This window comes from Capricornis sumatraensis, chromosome 17, assembly GCF_032405125.1.
Source record: "Capricornis sumatraensis isolate serow.1 chromosome 17, serow.2, whole genome shotgun sequence".
Classification (NCBI taxonomy): Eukaryota; Metazoa; Chordata; class Mammalia; order Artiodactyla; family Bovidae; genus Capricornis; species Capricornis sumatraensis.
In genome coordinates, this window is record NC_091085.1 from 42,490,252 (window position 1) to 42,514,395 (window position 24,144).

The 24,144-nt window shown below is 34.7% G+C and overlaps 1 protein-coding gene across 2 annotated transcripts in view; it reads right to left on the reverse strand.

The window, feature by feature from the left end:
• BLTP1 (bridge-like lipid transfer protein family member 1) overlaps nucleotides 1-24,144 on the reverse strand; it is a 183,745-nt gene that overhangs the window by 23,010 nt on the left and 136,591 nt on the right. The window contains exons 58-72 of one of the 2 annotated variants that reach the window (XM_068989705.1): nucleotides 22,596-22,655; nucleotides 20,585-20,811; nucleotides 19,660-19,860; nucleotides 19,346-19,476; nucleotides 17,937-18,060; nucleotides 13,810-13,919; nucleotides 12,617-12,707; nucleotides 11,990-12,052; nucleotides 9,492-9,745; nucleotides 8,518-8,733; nucleotides 7,185-7,365; nucleotides 6,430-6,631; nucleotides 4,604-4,765; nucleotides 3,838-3,977; nucleotides 2,209-2,410 (exon numbers count right to left, since the gene is read on the reverse strand). In XM_068989705.1, the coding sequence (XP_068845806.1) occupies nucleotides 2,209-2,410; nucleotides 3,838-3,977; nucleotides 4,604-4,765; nucleotides 6,430-6,631; nucleotides 7,185-7,365; nucleotides 8,518-8,733; nucleotides 9,492-9,745; nucleotides 11,990-12,052; nucleotides 12,617-12,707; nucleotides 13,810-13,919; nucleotides 17,937-18,060; nucleotides 19,346-19,476; nucleotides 19,660-19,860; nucleotides 20,585-20,811; nucleotides 22,596-22,655 (2,364 nt within the window). The remainder of the gene's footprint in view (nucleotides 1-2,208; nucleotides 2,411-3,837; nucleotides 3,978-4,603; nucleotides 4,766-6,429; nucleotides 6,632-7,184; nucleotides 7,366-8,517; nucleotides 8,734-9,491; nucleotides 9,746-11,989; nucleotides 12,053-12,616; nucleotides 12,708-13,809; nucleotides 13,920-17,936; nucleotides 18,061-19,345; nucleotides 19,477-19,659; nucleotides 19,861-20,584; nucleotides 20,812-22,595; nucleotides 22,656-24,144) is intronic. The other variant, XM_068989706.1, reaches the window with a different exon arrangement.

The window sequence follows — 24,144 nt, forward strand, 5'->3', positions numbered from 1 at the left end:
GAAACCCAAAACAGAATAAGACAGAAAGTACTAAAAAAAAAAACAAAAACTGTCCTTAATATAGTCTTAAGAACCAAACATGGTTTGAAAATAAAATGGAAATAGTCAAACATTAACTGATCAGTAGATTTAAATCCTTAACATGAGGGCTTACATGTATTTTCCAGTTAATTTACTGTATAAACCAGGGCTGAATATTCTGTTCATTTTTAAAATAATTATTTATACATGACTGGCCAACTCCAAAGTTTCCTGTCTAATTTCTTCTTTTTTCTACTGGAAGCAAGTAGTTGGAAGAGGTACAAAATAGCTGAGTTTTAAGCAATGGAGGAGAATGAACTGTAAAAAGTCCAAATCATACACTGGAGTCCACATCTCCACAGAAACAGTGGAAACAGAGCAAAGTACACAAATGGAAAAAGTTAAAGGTCTCTCTCGTAGAAATCAAAAAGGCCTTATTGGCAACATTTACCATGAGTGGTGGAGAAGGCAATGGCACCCCACTCCAGTACTTTTGCCTGGAGAATCCCATGGACAGAGGAGCCTGGTGGGCTGCAGTCCATGGGGTCACTAAGAGTCAGACACGACTAAGCGACTTCACTTTCAGTTTTCACTTTCATGCATTGGAGAAGGAAATGGCAATCCACTCCAGTGTTCTTGCCTGGAGAATCCCAGGGATGGGGGAGCCTGGTGGGCTGCCATCTCTGGGGTCGCACAGAGTCGGACACGACTGAAGCGACTTAGCAGCAGCAGCAGCAGCAGCAACCATGAGTGGAGCAGGCTAATTTCAAAGACCTGTCACTCTTTTGTACTTTATAGATTTTACACTCTGTACCTGGAGTGTTTTATTCCCCCAAATGTCTACGTGGCTAACTCATACTTACCACCTTCATGTTTTCATTGAAAATATACTTGTTTGCTTATTATCTATTTCTCCAAATTTAAGTTTCACATTAGCAGGAATAGGATTTTCCTGCTGGCTCAGACTGTAAAGCATCTGTCTACAATACGGGAGACCCGGGTTCAAGCCCTGGGTTGGGAAGATCCTCTGGAGAAGGAAATGGCAATCCACTCCAGTACTATTGCCTGGAAAATCCCATGGACGGAGGAGCCTGGTAGGCTACAGTCTATGGGGTTGCAAAGAGTCGGTCACGACTGAGTGACTTCACTTCACTTAGCAGGAATATGCCTGTTAGCTAAGTTCACTACAGTATATCCAGCCCTTAGCACTGATCCAGAACTCAGTCAAGTTCATAAAGACCCTTTCAAAGAATGGATATTGTCATAATCTACATTTCTTATACATTTATTCTCATCATCATTCCTTCCTGCATGTTTTATTATGATAAAGTAAGGGGTGCTACTTCACTTTTTCATTTTCTAAAAGAAAGGAGGGCATAAAAATAGCTGCTCACTTTATATTCCTTTCATTATATATTCCTAGCATAGTGCGTTATATACTGCTATAATAAATTGTGTTAATTTATGACATTTTGATATTAAGAAAAAAGTGAATATTCCAGTATCTGCTTTAGGGGTAGAACTGTTAAACTGTCTTATTATTAGTTCTCTTATCAGCTGTTTTACATTTTCATTCATTCTGGTTTTTCTTTTTTAAAATGTCCCATAAAATCTTTACTACTTGCATTTGTGATCTCCAGATGATTTTTAGGGCAGAAATGACACTGAGTGAAAAGTGACTATCTCATTAGGAAATCATCAGTTCTACTTTAATACCTAAATCTTTCATGAAACAGACATTTGAGTTAAGTAACAAAATTTTACCTAAAATTTTTACTAAAATTTTATTATACATATACACATAATTTAATATACTTTTAATTCAATGTGATAAGAAATCCTTGCAAGATAATACTACAGCTCTTACCATTTGCAACACTGATCACTCATAATGTAAAAATACAGCATAAAATAAAACATTCAAAAGTACTTGAACACATTATCATTCACACTTCACAGTGCATGTAATATGGACATGAATGGACAACAAAACGCTATGCAACTGCCATTCCTTGGGTATAATGAAATACACTCAAAACTCTGATCCACTATGGATTTTTTTCTATAAATTACCTAATTCTCAAATATTCTCCTATTCCAAATGTATTTATTTGGAAATGTTTGTTAATTACTATTAAAATAGTACTTGGCTTTTTATGCTAATTGAATAAACAAATGTTTCCACACCTGGTACTCCAGTTTTGCTCGAGGAGGTTTTTGTTCCGCTTGGAGGAGCACTACCTCCAGGGGATAAGGTCTCTGCAGGATATGCAGCCCCTAAAGTCTCCAGTTCTCCTCGGTTTGAAGAAAACACCAAATCCAGGGATGGCAGCTTTAGCATGCATTCTACTCTTGACACTGGTAAACAGCTAAACTTGATCTGTGAGGGCTGAAAAGTACAGAAAGACAAAGAGAGAAAAGTTTCTAAAACTAGGTGATTAAAAATTTTTCTATTGGACTCCAGAAATTACATTCAGTTTCTATCTCAGTCTACATATATCAAATTTATTATTTTGAGTTTAATGCCCTACCTTTTTCAAACAGACACATGATACAATAACCAAAATGCATGAACAAAATCATATCACTTTTAAAACTAAATATTTGAGGAATTCTAAACAGTAAATATGTAGACATTTAGATAATTCAGAACATTAAATATGTTTATGTTCATATTGTCCATAATCAAGTATTTTAAAGGAAGTGATTTTTTTATGGTGCCATTTTAAAAGGCTGCTATTGCATTTATAACTGAAGTTTTACAAACTCTCAAGCCCTCACTTATTACATGTTTTCATCAGATCTTCAAAAAAGCTAGTGCAAAACTCCAGAAGATTAGACTGAAATTCTTTTGGCCAAATTGCTTTTGTAGAAATTACTGAAGAGATGACCATTAGTGTTTCTTTTAATCTTGAGACTGATCATAAAGTTTTAATTGAAAATAAACTAAACCGTGAAGTTTGGAAACAAGTTAAATCCTCCTTAATAAGCAGACTCAGTTGAATGCTAATATAACATACCTCATTTTACTGTGCTTTGTAGATGTTGAGTGTTTTTTTTTTTTTCCCACAAAATGACAGTTTGTGGCAACCCTTCCTTGGGCAAGTCTAATGGTATAGTTTTTCCAATAGCATTCTTTTTTACTTAAGGTAGGTATTGTTTTATTTTAGATATAATACTATTACATACTTAATAGAATATAGGATAGTGTAAACAATTTTTATATACACTGGGAAATAAAAAAATTTATAACTTGCTTCACTTCAATATTTTCTTTATTACAGTGGTGGTCTGGAACTTAATCCACAATATCAGAGGGGTAGCCTATACTCCTACAGGCCTGAAACAGGACAGAATTTTAGAATAAAATTATCAAATACATAATTATATAACCCTTAGAAGAATCTAAAAAAAGGTACTATTGTGACTTTGTATCTCAATTTCACTTTATGTCTGCCCACAAATAACCATAATGACAAGAAATACATGTGGCATGATATAATTTTTAAAAGTCATAATGTGCTAAAAAAGGGTTTTAACTTACATATTTTTACCTTTGACACAAAATAATGAGATCTCAATTTTGAACACTCAAAGATATGAACTTCCTCAGCAGACAAATAAAGACAAATAAATAACACATAAAGTTGTACACATACTTTCCAGAGGTTCAGGCAACCTCTAGGCCATTATAGACATACTAAAGGTCCATGAACCTTAAGAAAACTTTAAAAGGAATTAATATTGTAAATGTTCAAATAAACTTAAGAAAACATTTTCTCTTTAAAATAAAAAGGAACAGATGAAGTATATTACCTGAACTCGTACATAAACCACAACATCTACAGGGAAGGAAGAGTAAGCAGATGTTGAAGATGATACTAGTGATGTTGTTGATTCTTCCATAGGATCTGGTATTTCAAAATGTCCCATATCTTCATCTTGAGAGCTGACAGCTGTTAAAGTATTTAAAGTTTTACTATTAGGGTAAAGGCAAACTATTTATTAAAAGATCCTTTTCTCTTTTGCTAGTACTGAGATCAGGGGCATGAATGCATAGAAACATTGGCTTCTGTAGCCCATTATTCATTACAACTTTCCCTATTCAAACCTCTTACTCATTCCTTCAAACTCTTGATTCCCACTGCTGTACCAAACAACATACAAAGAAAACAGTAATTTTGCCATTGTCCTCAAGGAGTGTTTCCAGTCCAAGAGTCACTCTAATATGGGACCTGTTGTTTAGTTGCTAAGTCATGTCCATTCTGTGAATGTGTGGGCTGCAGCCCGCCAGGTTCCACTATCCATGGGATTTCCCAGGAAAGAATACTGTAGTGGGTTGCCATTTCCTTCTTCAGACACAGGACTAAGGATGTTAATTTTGTCATTAAATAGCTGTAGCCATGGAGGAATCATAAACCCCACCAAGACTAGATGGTCTCTCAAGTTCTTTTTCAGTTCTATAATTCCTTTATCATTGAATGTATTATACAGTAATATATAAAAACATTACAAAATCCTTCTTGTAACAGGACCCCAAAATACATGTGATCGGCAGTTAGTTATTTAAGAGGACACTCACTTGTATAATTCCTTTCAATTGGTGTAATTGGGATAGTTTCCAGAGCCTTTTCCAGAAAGTCTAACAGGCAGGGACTGATTACCATTTCTTCTGGCAATGACTGAAGTGCTACCCAGGCATATAACTTGGCTGTTTTTACTCCTCCACTTCCTTTTCCTTTGGCTAGAACATGTACAGATGTGAGATGAATTTAATAGTTTCCAGAAAACATAATTTTGTGAGAAATTAGAATTATATGAGTTTAATCAGGTGAAGCACCTTGTACTTAAAACCATACAAGAATGCAATAAAAATAGGTGGACAGAAATCTTATTGTTAGAATACAGAGATGATCAGTGATGTATATAAATACAACAGTTACTCCTACTTGCTCTAGGTCACAAATTTTGGTTCAGTTTTTCAAATTTACACTTCGCCAACTCTTTCATTACTATTTTAGCATTTAGTCTCTCATTTAGTATTATCTGTCAACTTAAGAAGATATAGAGAACTCTGACTAATGATAATTTGTGGCAAGTGAGGAAAAACATTAGTTTTTACACTTTTTTAAGTTCTTGCAGTTCTTACCTGGTAAATATGTACATGCCTCCTTACATGGGCTGCATCTCTCCTTCCTTCTACCTGACTAAATATTTCCATGTCAACAGAATGATATAACAGCTAAGTTTTAGATAACTTTGGCTTAGGTTTCCAAGTCTACCATGTATTAGTTTGTAAACCTAGGAAAGAAATTCAACTTTTATGAGCTTTAACTTTCTTCATATATAAAATGGGGATAATAATACATGCCCTGTACTTAATGGACATAGATATGTCTTGTCAATTTAAAAGTGATATAAAAATATGAGGCATTATTATCATGATTATGGCTACTTTGAAAATTTTATGTATCAAGTTCCATCTCTCAAATAAAGCTTTTTCACTAATTCTTTACCAACCCAATATTCCCATTTTTGGAAATTCTATTATATATATAAGGTATTATTCATGTGGTATAGTAGCCAGATTCCAAAGCAACTTCTAACGGTCCTTTCCTCCTGGTATTAATGCTCTGTGTAGTTCCCTCCCACACTGAATAACCGTCACCTATATGATGAACAAGATATTGTGGAAATGATGGTATGTGACTTCTGAGACTAAGGCATAGAAGATATTGCAGCTTCAGCCATGTATTCTTTTGTATCACTCCTTTTGAGGGAATGTGAGCTGCCATGTCACGAGAACACTCAAGCAGCCCAATCATGTGGGGAGAAACTAAAGCACCAGCTTGTCAGCCATGTGAATGGGATATGATGGAAGCAGATTTTCCAGACCCAGTCAAGCATTTGGGTGACTGTATCCCTAGCCAACATCCTGACTGCAACTTCCTAGAAAACTGTGAAGTTAGCTGCACCCAGCCCCACTGCTTCTGAATTTCTGATCCACAGAAACTATGTCTAAGATTATAAGCCACTAAGTTTGGGATAATTTACTATGCAATAATAGATAATAAATATGGTTTAAGTTCAATGTATTCTGTCTTAAATATATAAGTATGATGTTTCCATCTAGATCATAAGCTCCCAAATCTGAACTATATAAGACTTTCTAAATATACATAGATCTAAAAAATTAAGTAGAAGCTGATATTCTTAAGGTAATAGCAATTTGAAAACTAGGCAAAAGGAATTAGCTTACACTTCCATACATGAATTTTGTACAGTCATTACTGGCAAGTCTAAGTCCTTTTTTCTTAAACATGTGAATTTGAAAGTCTTACTAGAGCAAGTAGGTGATGACTTGAAATTAATTTATGAAAAAAATTAAAGTATATTGTCCTTAAATACCTGAGGGAATAGGTGGGGGTTGGGGAGGAAGTAAGGTGTTAGTCTTGCTCTGGACAGTGCAAGGTAAAGGAGGAGAAGGAGGAGATGTTGCACTATCTTTCATACCATACAGCTTGGACTCTTTAGAGAGTGTTCGTGGTAAGGAAGATCCTCTGGAGGCATTAGGTGATTCAGTCTTTAGAGTCTTGGAATTGTAATGCAACTGTATTGAAACAAATAAACTTCCAAAATTAAAATTATGCACATGAGGGAAAACAAAGAAATGTAATAAAATGCGGCAGAAAGAACACTGATCCAGGAACCAGAAGATTTTACAAGTTAGCTCTGTGACTCTAGCAAGATCCTTATTAGCTTTTTTTCATTTTTAAAGTGAAAAGAGGTCATCCCAGATACTATTTTAAATTCTTTCTAGCTTAACATTCTAGGAATGTATAATTCTAGAATCTAAAAAAGTTGCACTAGGCAGTTTCACAAAAATGAATATCAATGTTTAAAAAAGAAAATTAACTTCTTCCTGTCAAAATTTCATGGAAAATTTCATGCACATGGGGCAATGTGCAATTTAGAAGGTCTCATGTTCAGAATACAGCTACATTACAGAAAACTTCAGAAAGTCTCATTTTAATGTAACTAGTGTTGGACATGACTGAGGGAACTTAGCAGCAGGAGCAGCAGTGAAGGAAGAATACATATGATAGGAAATAAGCCTGGCTACTAATAATCTAATTTCTTATTTTAAATACTTAGGTTTTTACCTTTACATCAACTCCAGGAATATAAAATACTGTTGTTTCTAAGTCACTGGGCTTTGTTTGTAGAGATGATGGCACTTTCTTGCCAGTCATTAAATGGGTGGTAGAAGCATAATTAGTTTGAAACTTCTTCTTTTTGGAAGGAGATTCTTGATCTAAACTCCTGGAACTTCTGTCATAACTCCTATAAAAAGAAAAAAATGTTTTTTCATCTTTTTGAAAGACATTCTCTTATGTTGTTTAAAGTCAAATTTCTATTAATAAAGTTGAAAAAGTGAGGCTTGTCATTATCTCTAGCTAAACTGGCTAATCCTTGCATGGATGAGGTTTATGTTGTATGTTCCATAACTATACAGGGCAGTTACCTTTGTCCTTTCCTGAGGTCAGAACTCTTCCAAACGAAGGCTGAACCAAATGAAACTACTCTTTACGTAGGTAAATATAGCTGAATACCAGAAGTTTATTTTGGCTTACTGCAGTTCAACCAAAAATAAATTAACATTCTTTTTATCATCACTATTACACTTCTAAGACTTTAACTGGTTATACTGCCTTTTTGTCATCTCATTGTATAAAAATCTTCATTAGACAATGAGACATTTAAAAATCTTTTATTATAGAAAATTACAAACATATAAATGTAAATGGAATGGTAGAATGAACCCCCATGGACCCATCTCCCAGCTTCAACAATTGTCAGCATTCTTCCTATATGTTTTACTGTATTTCCACCCATTTCTTACTCATCCACTAGATTATTAATATTATTATTTTCTCTAATTTTTTTTTAGATTAGGAAGGAAAAGCAAAACAGAAATTCAAAGAAAAACTACTCTAACTTTAGACCTGTTTATACAACTATTTCTTCAATGATGGAAACATAGTAAAGCTACAGTTACAGCCTGAGCAACATTCCAGTTTACTGAAGCCTCTCTGTTCAACTGTTTCCCAATCTTTCTTATTTCTTTATGAATTCATCAAACTCTCAATAACAAGACACCTTTGAGTATTGTACCATTCTTTGAAACAGAAATGTGAAAAAATCATAGGGACTAACTGAGAAATTCATACTTGGAGAATTCCAAAGATAAAACTGTTTAACAAATTTGCAGAATCTAAATCAGTCATCCATTTCTTTTTTTTTTTTTTTTCAGTCATCCATTTCTAATCATCAAAAAATATACATTTGCTTAAAGAAATAGAATGTTATACAAATGAACATTCAAACATTCAAACTATGATTAAAAACACTCTTTAAATCTGCATTCTGGGATGTGGGGAGAAATGTTTGTTATGATTAGTGATATATAAATAGTATTCCTGACCAATATCTTACCTTCTCAAGCTTATATCATCATGTTCTTGTAGAAGGGTGGTTGGGTGGAGCACACATTTTCCGCTATCAATTTCAACTCGAATATCAAGTTCAAAGTCAATATTTCTCTCTGTAGCTGTGCCACTAAGACTTCTGTTGGCTGGGGCTGTTGGCCAGCGTTCTGTAAATAGCTGATGAACAGCAGCAAAGCCTGTTGCTTTTTTACGAGATGTATGTCTAGAGAAAGAACAGCTGGTCATTATATTGTAGTAAAATGGGAAAAGTTTTCAGCAAACTATTTTCCAACATGTTATGTGAGCAATGAAAGTGTTAGTTGCTCAGTTGTGTCTGACTCTTTGTGACCCCATGGACTGTATGGGATTCTCCAGGCAAGAATACTGGAGTGTGGGTTGTCATGCCATCCTCCAGGGGATTTTCCGACCCAGGGATCGAACTGAGGTCTTCTGCTTTGCAGGCAGAATTTTTACTGTTTGAGTCAAATAACTTTGGAAATAAAGTCTGTAAATAAATTTTAGTATTTTGTACATTCACACAAATTACCCACATAGCTCTTACTAACTGAGGTATTTCCTAAGTTTATTGGAGTCACACTTTATTCAACAACTATGTACTGAGGAATTATTATGTGCCAGGCAATGTGCTAAGTACTTGGGACACAGGCACAATCACTGGCTAATCAAGTCTGAATATCAGAATATGACCTACATTCTACATTTTGGAGGAGATTTCATTTCACAAACTGTAAAATTTAAATGCTACTTTTCGGGTTTTATTAAAAAAAAGGGGGGGAAGAAAACAATAATGCCATATGGAGCTAGATTATATTAGTAAATCATGGATATGTCTCAGTCTCACTCTGGCTAGGCACAGTAAGATTTATTTGTTTTTCTGTAAACACTAACAGTTGTAAAATGTTTTAAGCTCAGCTCTAAGGTACTGCCTAAGGATCTTAAAATAAAAGGGCTACTACTCACGAGGGTTTCCTGTAAATATAAAACCTTTCCCTCTCGTGGTCGTCATCCTTTTCATCTTTCTCAGAATCTTCACTGCTAGAAGACAAACTGTCATCCCGTCGGCCCTCTTCAGACTGGAAAGAAATGCCTGGTGAAAAGCCTCCTGGGGTTTTGGGAGAACTGAACACGGAATATGATCCTTCACTATTTGATGAGTAATGGGAAGGACCTTCAATGGTTACTGACAAGAGGTCCAACTCTGTCTCCTCTGGAAACTGAATGTAAAGAGAGAAAACATGAATCAGGTTCATATTACAAACCTCTTTTCAAGTTAAAAAAGAAAAAGAAAAAATACATGTTTAAGCATTTAAAATCTCAAAATTGGATTTCCTCACTGAACTGAAAAGTCAGCTCTGTGAACATATGAAATGGCATACAAAACAAGGAAGGAAGAAGTTCAAACCACAGAAAGTCATACCACTGACACACTAAAAATCACAGAGTGAAATTTTACTTTATGTAAGCAAGTAGCATCATGTTGATTAGTACACAGTATAATTCTTTAAAGAATAGTTAATCATAGTATGGAGACAAGGGGAAACAATGTGATCAACTTTAAATCAGAAGGTCAAGAGAGCAATTAGTGATGCAAAGAGCATGCAGGTGTTAATACAGAATGCACTTTGTGCTTCTAGAATACTTTTTGTGGATACATCTTTTTAAAATGGGGCCTATAGGGCTGAAGAAAGATATGTAAATAGTTACATAATTAAGCATGTCAGCCAACCCAATGTAAGAATCCTATATTTTAAGGTGAATAGTTTGTATAAATATAATTTTGTTCCCTGAGGACTGTACCATGAGGCCATTTCATTTAAGTAGGCCAAAAAAAAAACCCCCAAACTTCTGTGTCCTAATTTTGATTCCAAGTTTTGAGAGTTGCTTACATATCCTTTGAGAATGTGACAAGCCTTTGAAATGTATAATGTGCAAGGTAAATTTATTGATACTACAATTATATGCATAGTGAAATCCTCTAATCAAAATTTCCAACATTTGCAGAATCTAGATTTTCTTTATAGCTTTTCTTCAAAACATCATTTAGTAAATAAGTAAGTCATATTTTATGAGAAAATCTTTGATTCTTTAAAGCTGTGCTAAGAGTTTACGTAGATAAATATCCCTGTGTTTTATATTTATTTTCTATTTAACCGGGCTTCCCTTGTGGCTCAGCTGGTAAAGAATCTGCCTGCAATGTGGGAGACGTGGGTTCGATCCCTGGGTGGGGAAGATCCCCTGGAGAAAGGAAAGACTACTGACTCTAGTATTCTGACCTGAAGAATTCCATGGACTGTACAATCTTGGGGTTGCAAAGAGTCGGACACAACTGAGCTTATTTAACTTTCACTTTCTATTTAACCATGCTTAATGATCTATTTTGTAACATTTTTATATACTGTTTTTTATAAATAGCATATACAATTTAGAAATAGGACTTGAATCAATTCAAATATTAATGCCTTTAAGAATAAATCAGTCATTTCACAGTATATACATATATCAAATAATTATGCTGTACATTTGAAAATAATGTTACATGTCAATTTTCTTGATTTAAAAAATGTTGGACAGGTGAAAACATAAATTAGTAGAATCTATTCAATTCACTATAAATGATTTGTTTCCAAGTTCAGTTTTAGAAAAAAGGACAGGTCTCTCAAGCTTACTCTATTACAACCAAATAATTCTAAAACAATTCAGCTTGACTAAATTCAGTGGAACTATGGGATATATATTGAAGCTATCTTAAAAGAGTGGCGGAAGTGAAACAAAACAAATGTGGAGTAAGTTCCAGTTTTTAAAGGTAACTTGGTGGAAAATTTCTAGACAAAGATTTATACACCTACCATACAAATACAATTTTAAAATTAAATTTTACTCTTAAAACTATATTTAGGGAAAACATGTGGTGTTTTAAAACAGGTGTTAATTTAACTTATAAATGACTGTGTAGCACATTCCATACTGTTTTGAACATAATTTTTAATACTTTTATACATGTTTTTTTATATCAGTGACTCAATAAATAACATTCAATGATTAATTTGTTATTCCGAGATAAGTTTGATTCTAGTTTGAATTAGGTAACTCATTTTTTTAAAAGATTCTTTTTATAGATGAATGTAGGGAAAAAGAGATTCACTTAAAGATTACCAAATAACTAATATATGGCAGTTTTTGGTTTATGATTTCATTAATTTGGTACACTGATTTAGTTCTTTAATTTTGAGATTAAATAATTACTATTAAATTATAAGTATAGAACTAAAATATATTCATGCAAGAGTTTATGAAATATACATGATAAAAAAAGAATTCAACCAATCATTTTAAAGCTTTATATAAAATATTTTCAAGACCCGAGTTTAGTATGAAATGAGAGGAAGACATTTTGAAAGCAGATTTTCAGAGTGGTTAAATAGTTTTAAAGGAAAACTTATGTTGTTCTTAACAAGTACCTGAAAATACCCTTCCCCAGGACAGCTCGATTGTGGTGCACTTCCCCATACTGTTTTTTTCAACTTAATTAAAATAATAAGAAAATTTATAAAAATTTATGAAAAGTAAAAAACCAAGGTTTTAAAAGTAAACAACAAAAGAACAAACATTCTAACAAAAATTTTATAAAATTATAATATAAAATTATAATGCTATAAAATTATAATGCTATAAAACTATAATATAACTTTGAAACTGACTTTTTCACTACTAGTTTCTGATATTATTTCTATATGTTCTGAGCTAAAGTACATAAATAATAAAATAAATAAAAAACATATACATATACATTTGTATAAAATACCTAGTTTAATGTGGAACTGAACTTGAAAGAAATTATTCAACAAAACGTTTCTACCTATGAGCAAGCAGTATGGAGACTACACATAAAACACTAATACTTGCAGTACGGCTCTCAATGATCGCATTCGGGCAGAGCCCTATTTGGTAAAGTACAGAGACTTTAACCATCACAATCCATACTTCCACTTGTAGGAATTAGTATTTCACTGAGTAACTCATATAATTTAGTAATTACTTAAGATTCTTTAGCACTGTATATCACCAACAAATAGTCTCTCTCTTACTGTATCTTGGATATTGAAAGTGACTCTGGGTCCAGGAGATGCTGCATCCACACGGATTTCTGGGAGCTCCTCAGTTTCTCCTACTCGAGAACTGTAAGTAAAATATAAGGTTATTAAACATTAATATTCTTAAAAAAACCCTGGACTTTTATAAAAGTCTGATTAATAACATTAACACTTTATTTCTAAATATTTACTTTATCCAAGGATTGAACTTTTGGTACGCCTTAATCTTTATCATTGCATAAAACAAAATTCATGGCTTTGATTAACACAAGATTTTCTAAAACCAAACCTTATAAAAAACAATTTATACTTATTGTATAGTGTTTTTAAGGTTTCTTTCTTCTTTTTTTTAGTTTGTGTGTATGTGATGTGGACTAAAATATTTATTGAATTTGTTACAGTATTGCTTCTGTTGTTTTAGGTTTTGTTTTTTTGTCTACGAGGCACGTGGAATCTTAGTTCCCTGACCAGGGATGGAACTTCCACCCCCTGCACTGGAAGGCAAAGTCTTAACCACTGGACCACCAGGGAAGTCCCTATATTGTTTTTTTACTAGTAAAACTATATTTTTCTCTATATTTTTCTATAATATATAAAATTTACATTTTTCCATATAAAATCAAGACAGGGTGCAGGATGCTTGGGGCTGGTGCACTGGGATGACCTGGAGGGATGGTGTGTGGGGGGAGAGGGGAGGGGGGTTCGAGATTGCGAACACGTGTACACCTGTGGCAAATTCATCTTGATGTGTGGCAAAACCAATACAATATTGTAAAGTAAAAAAAAATAATAATAAATATAAAAAAAGAAAAAAAAAATTTTGGTTCTGTTGAACCTCCAGTATATGCTAATTTTCTATTTCATAAAAAAAAGAACCTTTTCTACAGTGACAAATTTAAAGCTACAGTTACGAATATGCAAATATTCATTTCTTTGGATGGTCTATAAGTTTACACATAAATTTGTCTAAATGACAATGTACGTCATTACTAAAAAGTACATAATGACTTTTATAAAATAAAAGTGTATTTAAATGAGACAGAATTCCTCAAACTTCTTATATTGACAGCATCCATTTGCTACCTTAATTTTGTAATTTGCCCAATTAGAACAAAATAAATAAGTAGTGAACTTTGGCAAAAGAGTCAGCAATCTTATTACTTGTTTCATCGATTGAAATTTATTACCTTGCCCTTTCCATTCGCTTAAGAGGTGGTCTTCCAGAAGCTGAAATGCTCTTCGATCTGCTGTAACTTGGTTTGTAACCCAAACCCCACTTATCCTTTAGAGAAGCAGCCTAATAAAGGGGAAAGAAATAGGGTGACTTTAGCTGTTATAATATCTGACTTCAGATAAAATTTTCTGCTAGTTAACAAGTTAGTCTCCTTCAGATCAATAACAAGTTATCTTAAATTGTGACGTTTAATATCACTTAACAACAGAGATGGATCAAAGTGCAGCAGGAATCAGCTACTCTTTAGTCCACACGTCAGTTCCTCTTAAAAGGAAAGTAAGAGCCATTAGCTGGCCTGAAAGGAAAGATTGGGAGCAAGGCTGAGAGGTACAGAAATCAGGGGGAAAAAAGAAAACAGTAAGAAAAGAAAATGAGAATTGAACAGAAGGACTCCGGGAGAAAGGTGAGGGAGAGAGTGACACTAATCATTTCAAGTACTACCCCACCAAGAGAGCTCTTAATTACAGAAAAGGACAGGAAGTGCCGACTGGAACACCCTCCTTGTCTCTAAATCCTTTTTCAAATTTGTAGTTTGGAGAGACTGGATATTAAAAAGTCTAATAATGGAGATAAGAAAGCAAGAGGATTAAAAGGGAACTGAGTGGAATTAAAAGGGAATTGACAAATTTGATAAATGTTAAGAACATAGATGTAATTTCAATAATTTCCCTAATCCTCTCTACCTAGTTTTATTTTTTAAAGTTAATTGCCAAGTATAAACATAAATAGTATGCAAGCAACATTAACACTATGTCACATGCCTGTGAAGTACATAGTGTCAAAAATTTTAAAGTTATATATTACCGATCATCACTGTTCATTTAGTATCACCAGAAGCCAGTGATGAATATTAAGTTGAATTTTATCCCTAACTTAAATAATTTAGAACAGTATTCAAATGATGTTGTCTGGGACTCTGGTGGTGAGCAAGGAAAGACAGCTCAAGCCAATGAACTAAGGATCCCTGAAACCTTCCCCTCTTCCTCTAACCTTAGCAGCTCTGATTTAATCAGTTCTCATGTATTGGTTCAGTTCAGTCGCTCAGTCGTGTCTGACTCTTTGTGACCCCATGAATCACAGCACGCCAGGCCTCCCTGTCCATCACCAACTCCCAGAGTTCACTCAGACTCACGTCCATCGAGTCTGTGATGCCATCCAGCCATCTCATCCTCAGTCGTCCCCTTCTCCTCCTGCCCCCAATCCCTCCCAGCATCACAGTCTTTTCCAATGAGTCAACTCTTCGCATGAGGTGGCCAAAGTACTGGAGTTTCAGCTTTAGCATCATTCCTTCCAAAGAAATCCCAAGGTTGATCTCCTTCAGAATGGACTGGTTGGATCTCCTTGCAGTCCAAGGGACTCTCAAGAGTCTTCTCCAACACCACAGTTCAAAAGCATCAATTCTTCGGTACTCAGCCTTCTTCACAGTCCAACTCTCACATCCATACATGACCACAGGAAAAACCATAGCCTTGACTAGACGGACCTTGGTCGGCAAAGTAATGTCTCTGCTTTTGAATATGCTATCTAGGTTGGTCATAACTTTTCTTCCAAGGAGTAAGCATCTTTTAATTTCATGGCTGCAGTCACCATCTGCAGTGATTTTGGAGCCCAAAAAATAAAGTCTGACACTGTTTCTACTGTTTCCTCATCTATTTCCCATGAAGTGATGGGACCAGATGCCATGATCTTCGTGTTCTGAATGTTGAGCTTTAAGCCAACTTTTTTGCTCTCCTCTTTCACTTTCATCAAGAGGCTTTTTAGCTCCTCTTCACTTTCTGCCATAAGGGTGGTGTCATCTGCATATCTGAGGTGATTGATATTTCTCCCAGCAATCTTGATTCCAGCTTGTGTTTCTTCCAGTCCAGCATTTCTCATGATGTACTCTGCATATAAGTTAAATAAGCAGGGTGACAATATACAGACTTGACGTACTCCTTTTCCGATTTGGGACCAGTCTGTTGTTCCGTGTCCAGTTCTAACTGTTGCTTCCTGACCTGCATACAGGTTTCTCAAGAGGCAGGTCAGATGGTCTGGTATTCCCATCTCTTTCAGAATTTTCCACAGTTCCACTGTTGATCCACACAGTTAAAGGCTTTGGCATAGTCAATAAAGCAGAAATAGATGTTTTTCTGGAACTCTCTTGCTTTTTCCATGATCCAGCGGATGTTGGCAATTTGATCTCTGGTTCCTTTGCCTTTTCGAAAACCAGCTTGAACATCCGGGAGTTCACGGTTCATGTATTGCTGAAGCCTGGCTTGGAGAATTTTGAGCATTACTTTACTAACATGTGAGATGAGTGCAATTGTGCAGTAGTTTGAGCATTCTTTGGCATTGCCTTTCTCTGGGATTGGAATGAAAACTGACCTTTTCCAGTCCTGTGGCCACTGCTAAGTTTTCCAAATTTGCTGGCATATTGAGTGTAGCACTTTCACAGCGTCATCTATCAGGATTTGAAACAGCTCAACTGAATTCCATCACTTCCACTGGCTTTGTTCGTAGTGATGCTCTTTCCAAGGCCCACCTGACTTCACTTTCCAAGATGTCTGGCTCTAGACTAGTGATTATACCATCATGGTTATCTGGGTCGTGAAGATCTTTTTTGTACAGTTCTTCCGTGTATTCTTGCCACCTCTTCTTAATATCTTCTGCTTCTGTTAGGTCCATACCATTTCTGTCCTTTATCGAGCCCATCTTTGCATGAAGTGTTCCCTTGGTATCTCTAATTTTCTTGAAGAGATCTCTAGTCTTTCCCATTCTGTTGTTTTCCTCGATTTCTTTGCATTGATCACTGAAGAAGGCTTTCTTATCTCTTCTTGCTATTCTTTGGAACTCTGCATTCAGATGCTTATATATTTCCTTTTCTCCTTTGCTTTTCACCTCTCTTCTTTTCACAGCTATTTGTAGGGCCTACCCAGACAGCCATTTTGCTTTTTTGCATTTCTTTTCCATGGGGATGGTCTTGATCCTTGTCTCCTGCACAATGTCATGAACCTCACTCCATAGTTCATCAGGCACTCTATCTATCAGATATAGGTCCTTAAATCTATTTCTCACTTCCACTGTATAATCATAAGGCATTTGATTTAGGTCATACCTGAATGGTCTAGCGGTTTTCCCTACTTTTTTCAATTTAAGTCTGAATTTGGCAATAAGGAGTTCATGATCTGAGCCACAGTCAGCTCCTGGTCTTGTTTTTGTTGACTGTATAGAGCTTCTCCATCTTTGGCTGCAAAGAATATAATCAATCTGATTTCGGTGTTGACCATCTGGTGATGTCCATGTGTATTGGGGTGGTACTCAAAACCTTATTCTGGTTAGAAAAATGGAGGGTTCTGCTGACTATATTTTAAAATATAAGTTTTTCTACTAAGAAGACCACTTTGACCCAAAGCAACCTACCTCTACTTGAATAAGTTTTATAATTATTTTCTACTATATTTATTTCAGTTGCTCAGTGACTAGGCTAAATCCAAGAATGTGGTAGATGGTAGGGTCAAAGATAAATAACTTGTCCTTTAAGAGACTCAAACTCTAGTAAGGGCAACTAAACATGCAAATAATAAAGGTAAGAATAAAGTGCTGAGAGTATGTAGTGGCTAAGAGTAAAGTCAGCTGTGGAAAATGGGATGGGGTAGAATGGACATTTCAAGATTTCACATTTGACTTAGAGTCAAAAAAGAATGTATGACTTTATGATAGGCAAACAAAACACAGTGGCTAAGGGCATAACTTGCAGAATCCCACTGTTTGGGGTTGAATCTTGGCTCCATTGGGATTACTGACTGTGTATCCTTGGTGAAATTACTTGAATTCTCTGTGCCTCAGTTTCCTCATCTTTAAAATGGGGAAAATACTCAATGATACAAGCTAACACATAGGGTTGTTATAAAGATTTAATGAGTTGGTAAGTGTAAAGTGCTTTAAACAGTGCTTACTACATAGTAGACATGAGATATAAAAATCAAGTGTTATCACCAGCAATGGAGAAGGCAAGAGAACAACATAAGTATCATCATAACTTTCATAAAACAAAAGCATTTTTAAAATAGTATAATTTAATAAAATCCTCTGTTTACTCACTCGCATACTGGACCTCCGTAACTTTTTACGAACATCTCTTCTAATATCATTCACAGCAACAGATTCTAACTGTTGATAACGCTGAATTTCCTGGTTTATAGTTCCTTCACTTGCACCTAATTTTCTGGATGCAAAACAAATATGGCAGTTAGTGTAAAGAGTTAACAAAGAAAGAATGAGTTTTACTTGCTCCTTTTTGATTCTTTAACTTATCAGAATATCAAAGATTATGTATGGAGAGGCCAAAACCCTCCATAATAATACCCATACCTGGCAAACTGTAAAAAAAAAAAAAGGAAAAACTGTCTTTAATTTTTTAGGAAATGGTTCTTATCTGTTTCTACATCAAGAAGTCTCTTTAACAATCTTATGAAAGCTATGGAACTGCTCTGCAGAATAATATCTGTATGTAAAATTTTATGTATAATTGTAAGTTTCAGAAAAAAACTTTAGAGGAAGTATACTTTGCTACAAGTCATTTTTTCCCCTGATTACAGAACTCAAACTGTAATATAAGTCAACAAGAAAATATGAATCATTGTAACTGATTTTACAGAAAAGTTTTTAGAGAATAACTTTCACTATATATTGCATACATTTCTGTTAAATCCTTGAATACAAAAAAACCCCACAGATACAGGTGTACAAAGATTAGAAAAGCTGAAGTATGACTACCACCTTGGGGGGAAACAAAATTATGAAGTTTGGCAAGAAGAATATTTAGCCTTTACAGAACAAGTATGACCTAGTCAGTACTATATAGTAGGCAACAGATAAAAAAATTAGTACCACCTACTCCCTGCTCTTGACTTGCCCTAGACTCATTTCAGTTCTAGTGACCTGCTAAAACAGGCAAACAAAAAAAGGTATGAAGTTTGAATTCAGACCAAGACAAGTTCAAATTTTGATTTTTAAATCTCCCTGAGCCAATTTTCTTACCTATAAAGTTTGGATAATGCCATCTAATCTTGCAGAAATGTTATGAGGATTAAATTGAGATAAGATGCCAGATTCACAGTAAGTACGTAATAAATTCTAAACTTGCTTCCTCTCTTCAAACATTTGCATTCCAAAAATATTGCTAGCAAAACACTCACACATATATACATGTGTAAAGATACATGTAAACAGACATGTAGAGATGCATATATGCATAAAGACTGACATAAAGTCAGTCTTAAAATGCTCAGAAATGGGGAGCTGTGATAAGCACTAGACTAATGTTTTCAGCTTTATTACTAATGAATGTATGATCTCAGACAAATTACCAAACTTCTCTGGACCTTGGTGATCTCATTTACTTAACTAAAGGGGGTTGTACTAGCTCCAATCCAGTTACCTTCTCATTTAAAATCTCATGGTTCTATTATTAGGGAATGTTATAGTGTATTAAAAATCATTATACATACTTAAGATCATCTATTACTTTGGCCTGTTCATTCAATTCTCGGATATCTACTATACGCTTCATAATTTTTCTTCCTCTAAGTTCTCCTGGCTGGCTACCAGACGCTCCTTGTCTTCGATAATCAACAGCTTCCTGAAAAATCAAAAGCATGTCTGTCAGTAACACCCCCAGGTCACAAAGCAAATCTTATCACAGAAATAGCACCTTAAATCAAAAGCTGCATGCAGGAATCAAAGCGATCTATGTTAAGTAAGATGATTTGAATTCTCCAGTGATTCAAACCCCTTCATTTTCATAAGGATAGTTGCTACCTACGTTTCCCCATGAGTGAGCTCTGCATGCTTTCAAATGGGACTGGCTAGACTGAGGGGAGGCCCACATCTCTGGGTCACAAAGATACTCTGCAGGAACAGAATAGCGCTGATGTGGGGGCCTGAGGCCTAGTAGGTGATTTACAAGTCGCTGCCCAAAGGTGAGCTTGTAGCCATCTCCACTTACTGCACTTCCATCTGAACTCTAAACAATAAACAGTAACGTTAACTTTTTAAATAAAATTTTGTTTCCAAGAACAAAACTAATTCATGATACAGTAGTTAAAAGAGATTTCAGATTTTTTAAAAATTAATACTGGAATGAAAGCAGAGAGAAACTTTCTTTTTAACTAATAAATAATAATTACTGATCAAATAATCTGATACTACAGACAGAATATGTACAGCATACATGGAAATACACATTTTTTAAATGTATATTTTGTGTGTGCACTTTGCTTTTGACTTTCATTTTTTAAAATCATTACTGAGATATAATTCACATGCCATTTAAAAGTCACCCATTTAAAATGTATAGTGCAGTGGTTTTCAGAATATTCATAAAACTGCGCAGCCATCAGATTTTCACACCTCCCAAACAAAACCTTATAACATTAGCAGTCTCTTCCCTCCCCTCTCCCAAACCCCTAAACTCTTCCAGGCCTAGGCAACCACTAATCTACTTTCTCTCTCCAGATTTGCTTGCTCTGTAGGTTAAGGCACAAGCTGGCTGAGAGTCATTATGAAACAAGCAATTCAATTAAAAGACAATATTATGACAAAAAAATTATATAAATGTAGGTACAAAGAACCACCACTCCCTTTCTTCCTTCACAATTAGCAACTATAATAAGTAACAATGATTTAATAATATCCCTTTCACAGGGTAAAAGCCAGTCTTGAAAAAGTCTAACTGTGAATTTACTTACAGTATGGATAGTGGGAGACATAGTGTCAACTTCATCCTCATCTGACAAGTCAGCTATATTCACTGAATTTAGATCAGCAATGTCATCTATGTCTTCTTCTCCTGTCAGGGTTGTAAGGGTGTTACCCAGAGCATTCAGTCTTTTTCCAATGTTAGGATCCATGTGGACATCAATCCCACACATTTTCCACAATACATTGAGTGTCCAGGTTCCAGCACTACTACTTTCTGTTTAAATAAAGAAGAGGCATTTTTGGTAAGTCTTTAAGTATAGAAATTTAAATAATTCTACATTCAAGGAATAAAATGGATGATGGCCCTGTGTAATAACTAATACCTCTCATAGTTCTGTCAGAAACATGAGACTATGGGGCTGATTTGCCTGTTATATGGTGTGTAATTACTGTTTCCTCTGCGCAGCACTCTACTTTCCCCTTGTGACCTATGAATTCCCCCCTCCCCAAGCCCCACGTTCATCTGCCTTCCTGTGTCTGTAGTAGGATTGGAATGACCCTCCCTCATTAGACAGAATTAATTAGATAATCAGTCTAAGTAAGGGTCAAAGTTGGAAAACTAAGAATCCTCTTTTGGACTTGAGAAAATATGGTCCCTTTCTAGTAACTGAGGGTGGGGAAATGAGGTTCATGAGCTGTTGGCAGCTGTGTTTCATGCCACGTGTAAGGACGTCAGCAGTAAGAAAAAGTGGGCAGCCAGAATGAAGAAAAGACAAGAGCTGGGAAGCGCCCTGGTGACAGCTGGAATCTTGTTTCTAGACTAACTTGAATTGACCTGGTTCCTTTTCTTCACTGAGACAGCCATTCTTAAGTTTAACTGTGATCTGCAAATAATTCTTTTGATAAGTTCCTGCTTTTGGTTAAGCTAGTTTGAGTGTATTTTCACTAAAAAGCCAGAGTCCTGACAAAGACTTTTATGTGCTCTTCCTCCCTTTATGTATGTTTAGTTCAGTTATCACATTTTTATTCTAACATTATTGCTGGAAATTTCCTAACCTTTTCAGTCAGTGGGGACTTCAGGCCTTGCTATTTTCTGGGACAGTTTACTTAGGATGGGCACTTGGACTACGTTTGGGAGGATAAGAGAATAATAAGGAGAAATCTTAATCAGTTGCTCCTCAACATTTGAAGAGCTCTTAAATAAATATCTCTCACTTACCCTAATTTTATACCAGGCAAAATAATAAAAATTTACACTATGCTATTATCTCAGAGACAAGACAGGTTATTACTTCTATAGTATCTCCTAACCAGTTTCCTAGATTTTTCTAACTAACCCATGAAAGTATCCCTTTGATACTGCCACCTCTGCTTTCCTGCTCAAAAATATTCAGTGCTTTTCTCACTGTCCACCAGATCAAGTCCAAACTCCTTATTTTGGGACTTAAGATTTTTCCCATCTTATTTTCACATAACTATTGCAGCCAATTTGGGCAATGCTAATTAGAACCTGTGTTCTGACAAAACAGGTATTTTTCTCTCTGCCTGAATTTTCCCTATATATATTTTCCATTTTTGCCTAAGAAACAATTTTATCCATCTTTCAAGTCCCTGTTGAAAGGCTAGTTCTTCCATAAAGCTTTCTCTCATTCTAGTATCCTTTGTAATTTAGATATTTTATCTGCCTCTTATAAATTTCAATAGCAGTTGGAATTTTATATCAATATTTTATTGAGCTTATCACTTATTACAGTTTATAGTTGTACTAAAGAGCCATAACTACATTGTTAGAATTTAAATTTATAGAGTAGAAAGTGTATCTTATTCATCTTTGTCTTTCCCCAGACATTGTGTAGTTATGTTATACACTGGTGGTGTCTAATTAATTGTTAAATAAATAAAAATATACTAATATTATTGCAAAATAGTTTTTAAAAATTAGGGAATAACAGAATGAGTTTTGGTTAAAAGATCCTCTAATACAAAGGCAAGAAAAAAAGATTAAAGCAGAATTCTACCTGATACATATAGCAAAAGTAATACCAAATGTGAACTCACCAGCAGCTGCTTGTCCTGTAGTCCTGGAACATACTTCATAGGTACCATCTGGAACTACACCTGCACAAAAATCACCCCCAAAATAATCCTTAACAAAATTATGCTTGGGGTTAAATATACTGTAATTTTTCTTTCAAAAATTATTATCTAAATAGGATTACTAGTCTCTCTAGATTTCAGTTTTTAATCTGGAGAAAGAAAAGGACCTTAGATGACTTGCAAAATCTACTTCATATCTCACAATATTTTATTCTTATTGATTTTAAGAACTCAACTGCATACACCTGAAATTAATAGATTATAAATCAACTATACTTCAATAAAGAAAAATAATTTAACTGCAGTTTTACCTTTACATTCTATGTGTGAGTTCCTCATCTGTTGGCCAATATCTGGCCAACTCTGAAACTCTAGTTTCTTGATGCTGTGACAATTTGTACCATCATGAGTAAATGGCACTTTGAGAATGCAAATACTTTAAAACTGATTTTTTGATAACTAAGAACTGCCACATCAGTTCACAGACATGATTCATCAGCCCTGTCTTTTATGTTGACAAGGACCTTTTTATGAGAATTAAAAAAAAAAAAAAAAGACTGCCATGATATCAGTCTCATGAGATCAGTCTCCTGAGCTCGTTGACTTATCCTCGGAATACATCTGACTTTAACTTTGAAGAATTTTCTACTACTAAGCTTTAATCAGATAACTTTAGCTTTTTTTAAGAGGTTAATCAACAGTTTTAAAAGTAGAGACATACCATCCTTCAAACAACTTTTAAAGAAAATAAAGCCTTAATTGTTTAATAGACTCTCCCCAAATAAAATATTTCTACAACTCACATTACCTAATTCACCTTTACTGTCATAGTTATAAAACAGAGCAAAATAGAAAAAAAAAAACTAAACAACCCTTGCAAATCTAAACATGCTAGAATGAAAACAAAACCCTTTGAAACTGGAGAAATATAATAAGGCTAGTAAATTAAAAAAGGGTAGAAAACATTGAAGACTTCCAATCCAAAGAAATGGAAGAGAATTTTTAAAAGTTAAAAAAAAAGATTACATAAATTCACAGAATACAGAGCCATGGTGTATTAATAAGGAACATTAAAATTCTTAGGATTAGATCTGAATCCTCAAAGTGAGAAGTAGGAAACCAACTGGGCTCTTTCCCATTGTACTTGTCATCTTTGAGTTGGACCAACCAAAATCCAGGACGGCAGTTTTCTTGCTGTGACAAACAAATGCTGTTATCCAGGTGTTAGCAGAATGACTGGAATTTTTCAAACTTCTAATAGTTTAGCCTCTCTAAGTCCATGTTAATGAAAAGAGTCTAATCTTTACTATTTACTTAAATGGTCCATGGAACACTTCCTACAGGTCGTGCTTTCTAATTTTAACTGTATTTCCCCCAAATACTATTACTGAGAGAAGAAGTAACAGTGGGTCACCTTTTTTCTAGGGCATGACTTTTAAATGATCTTTGGAAAAAAATCCTAATTTTTTATTTCTCTGCCCTAAACTCGACTCTTTAAAAAAAAAATTAT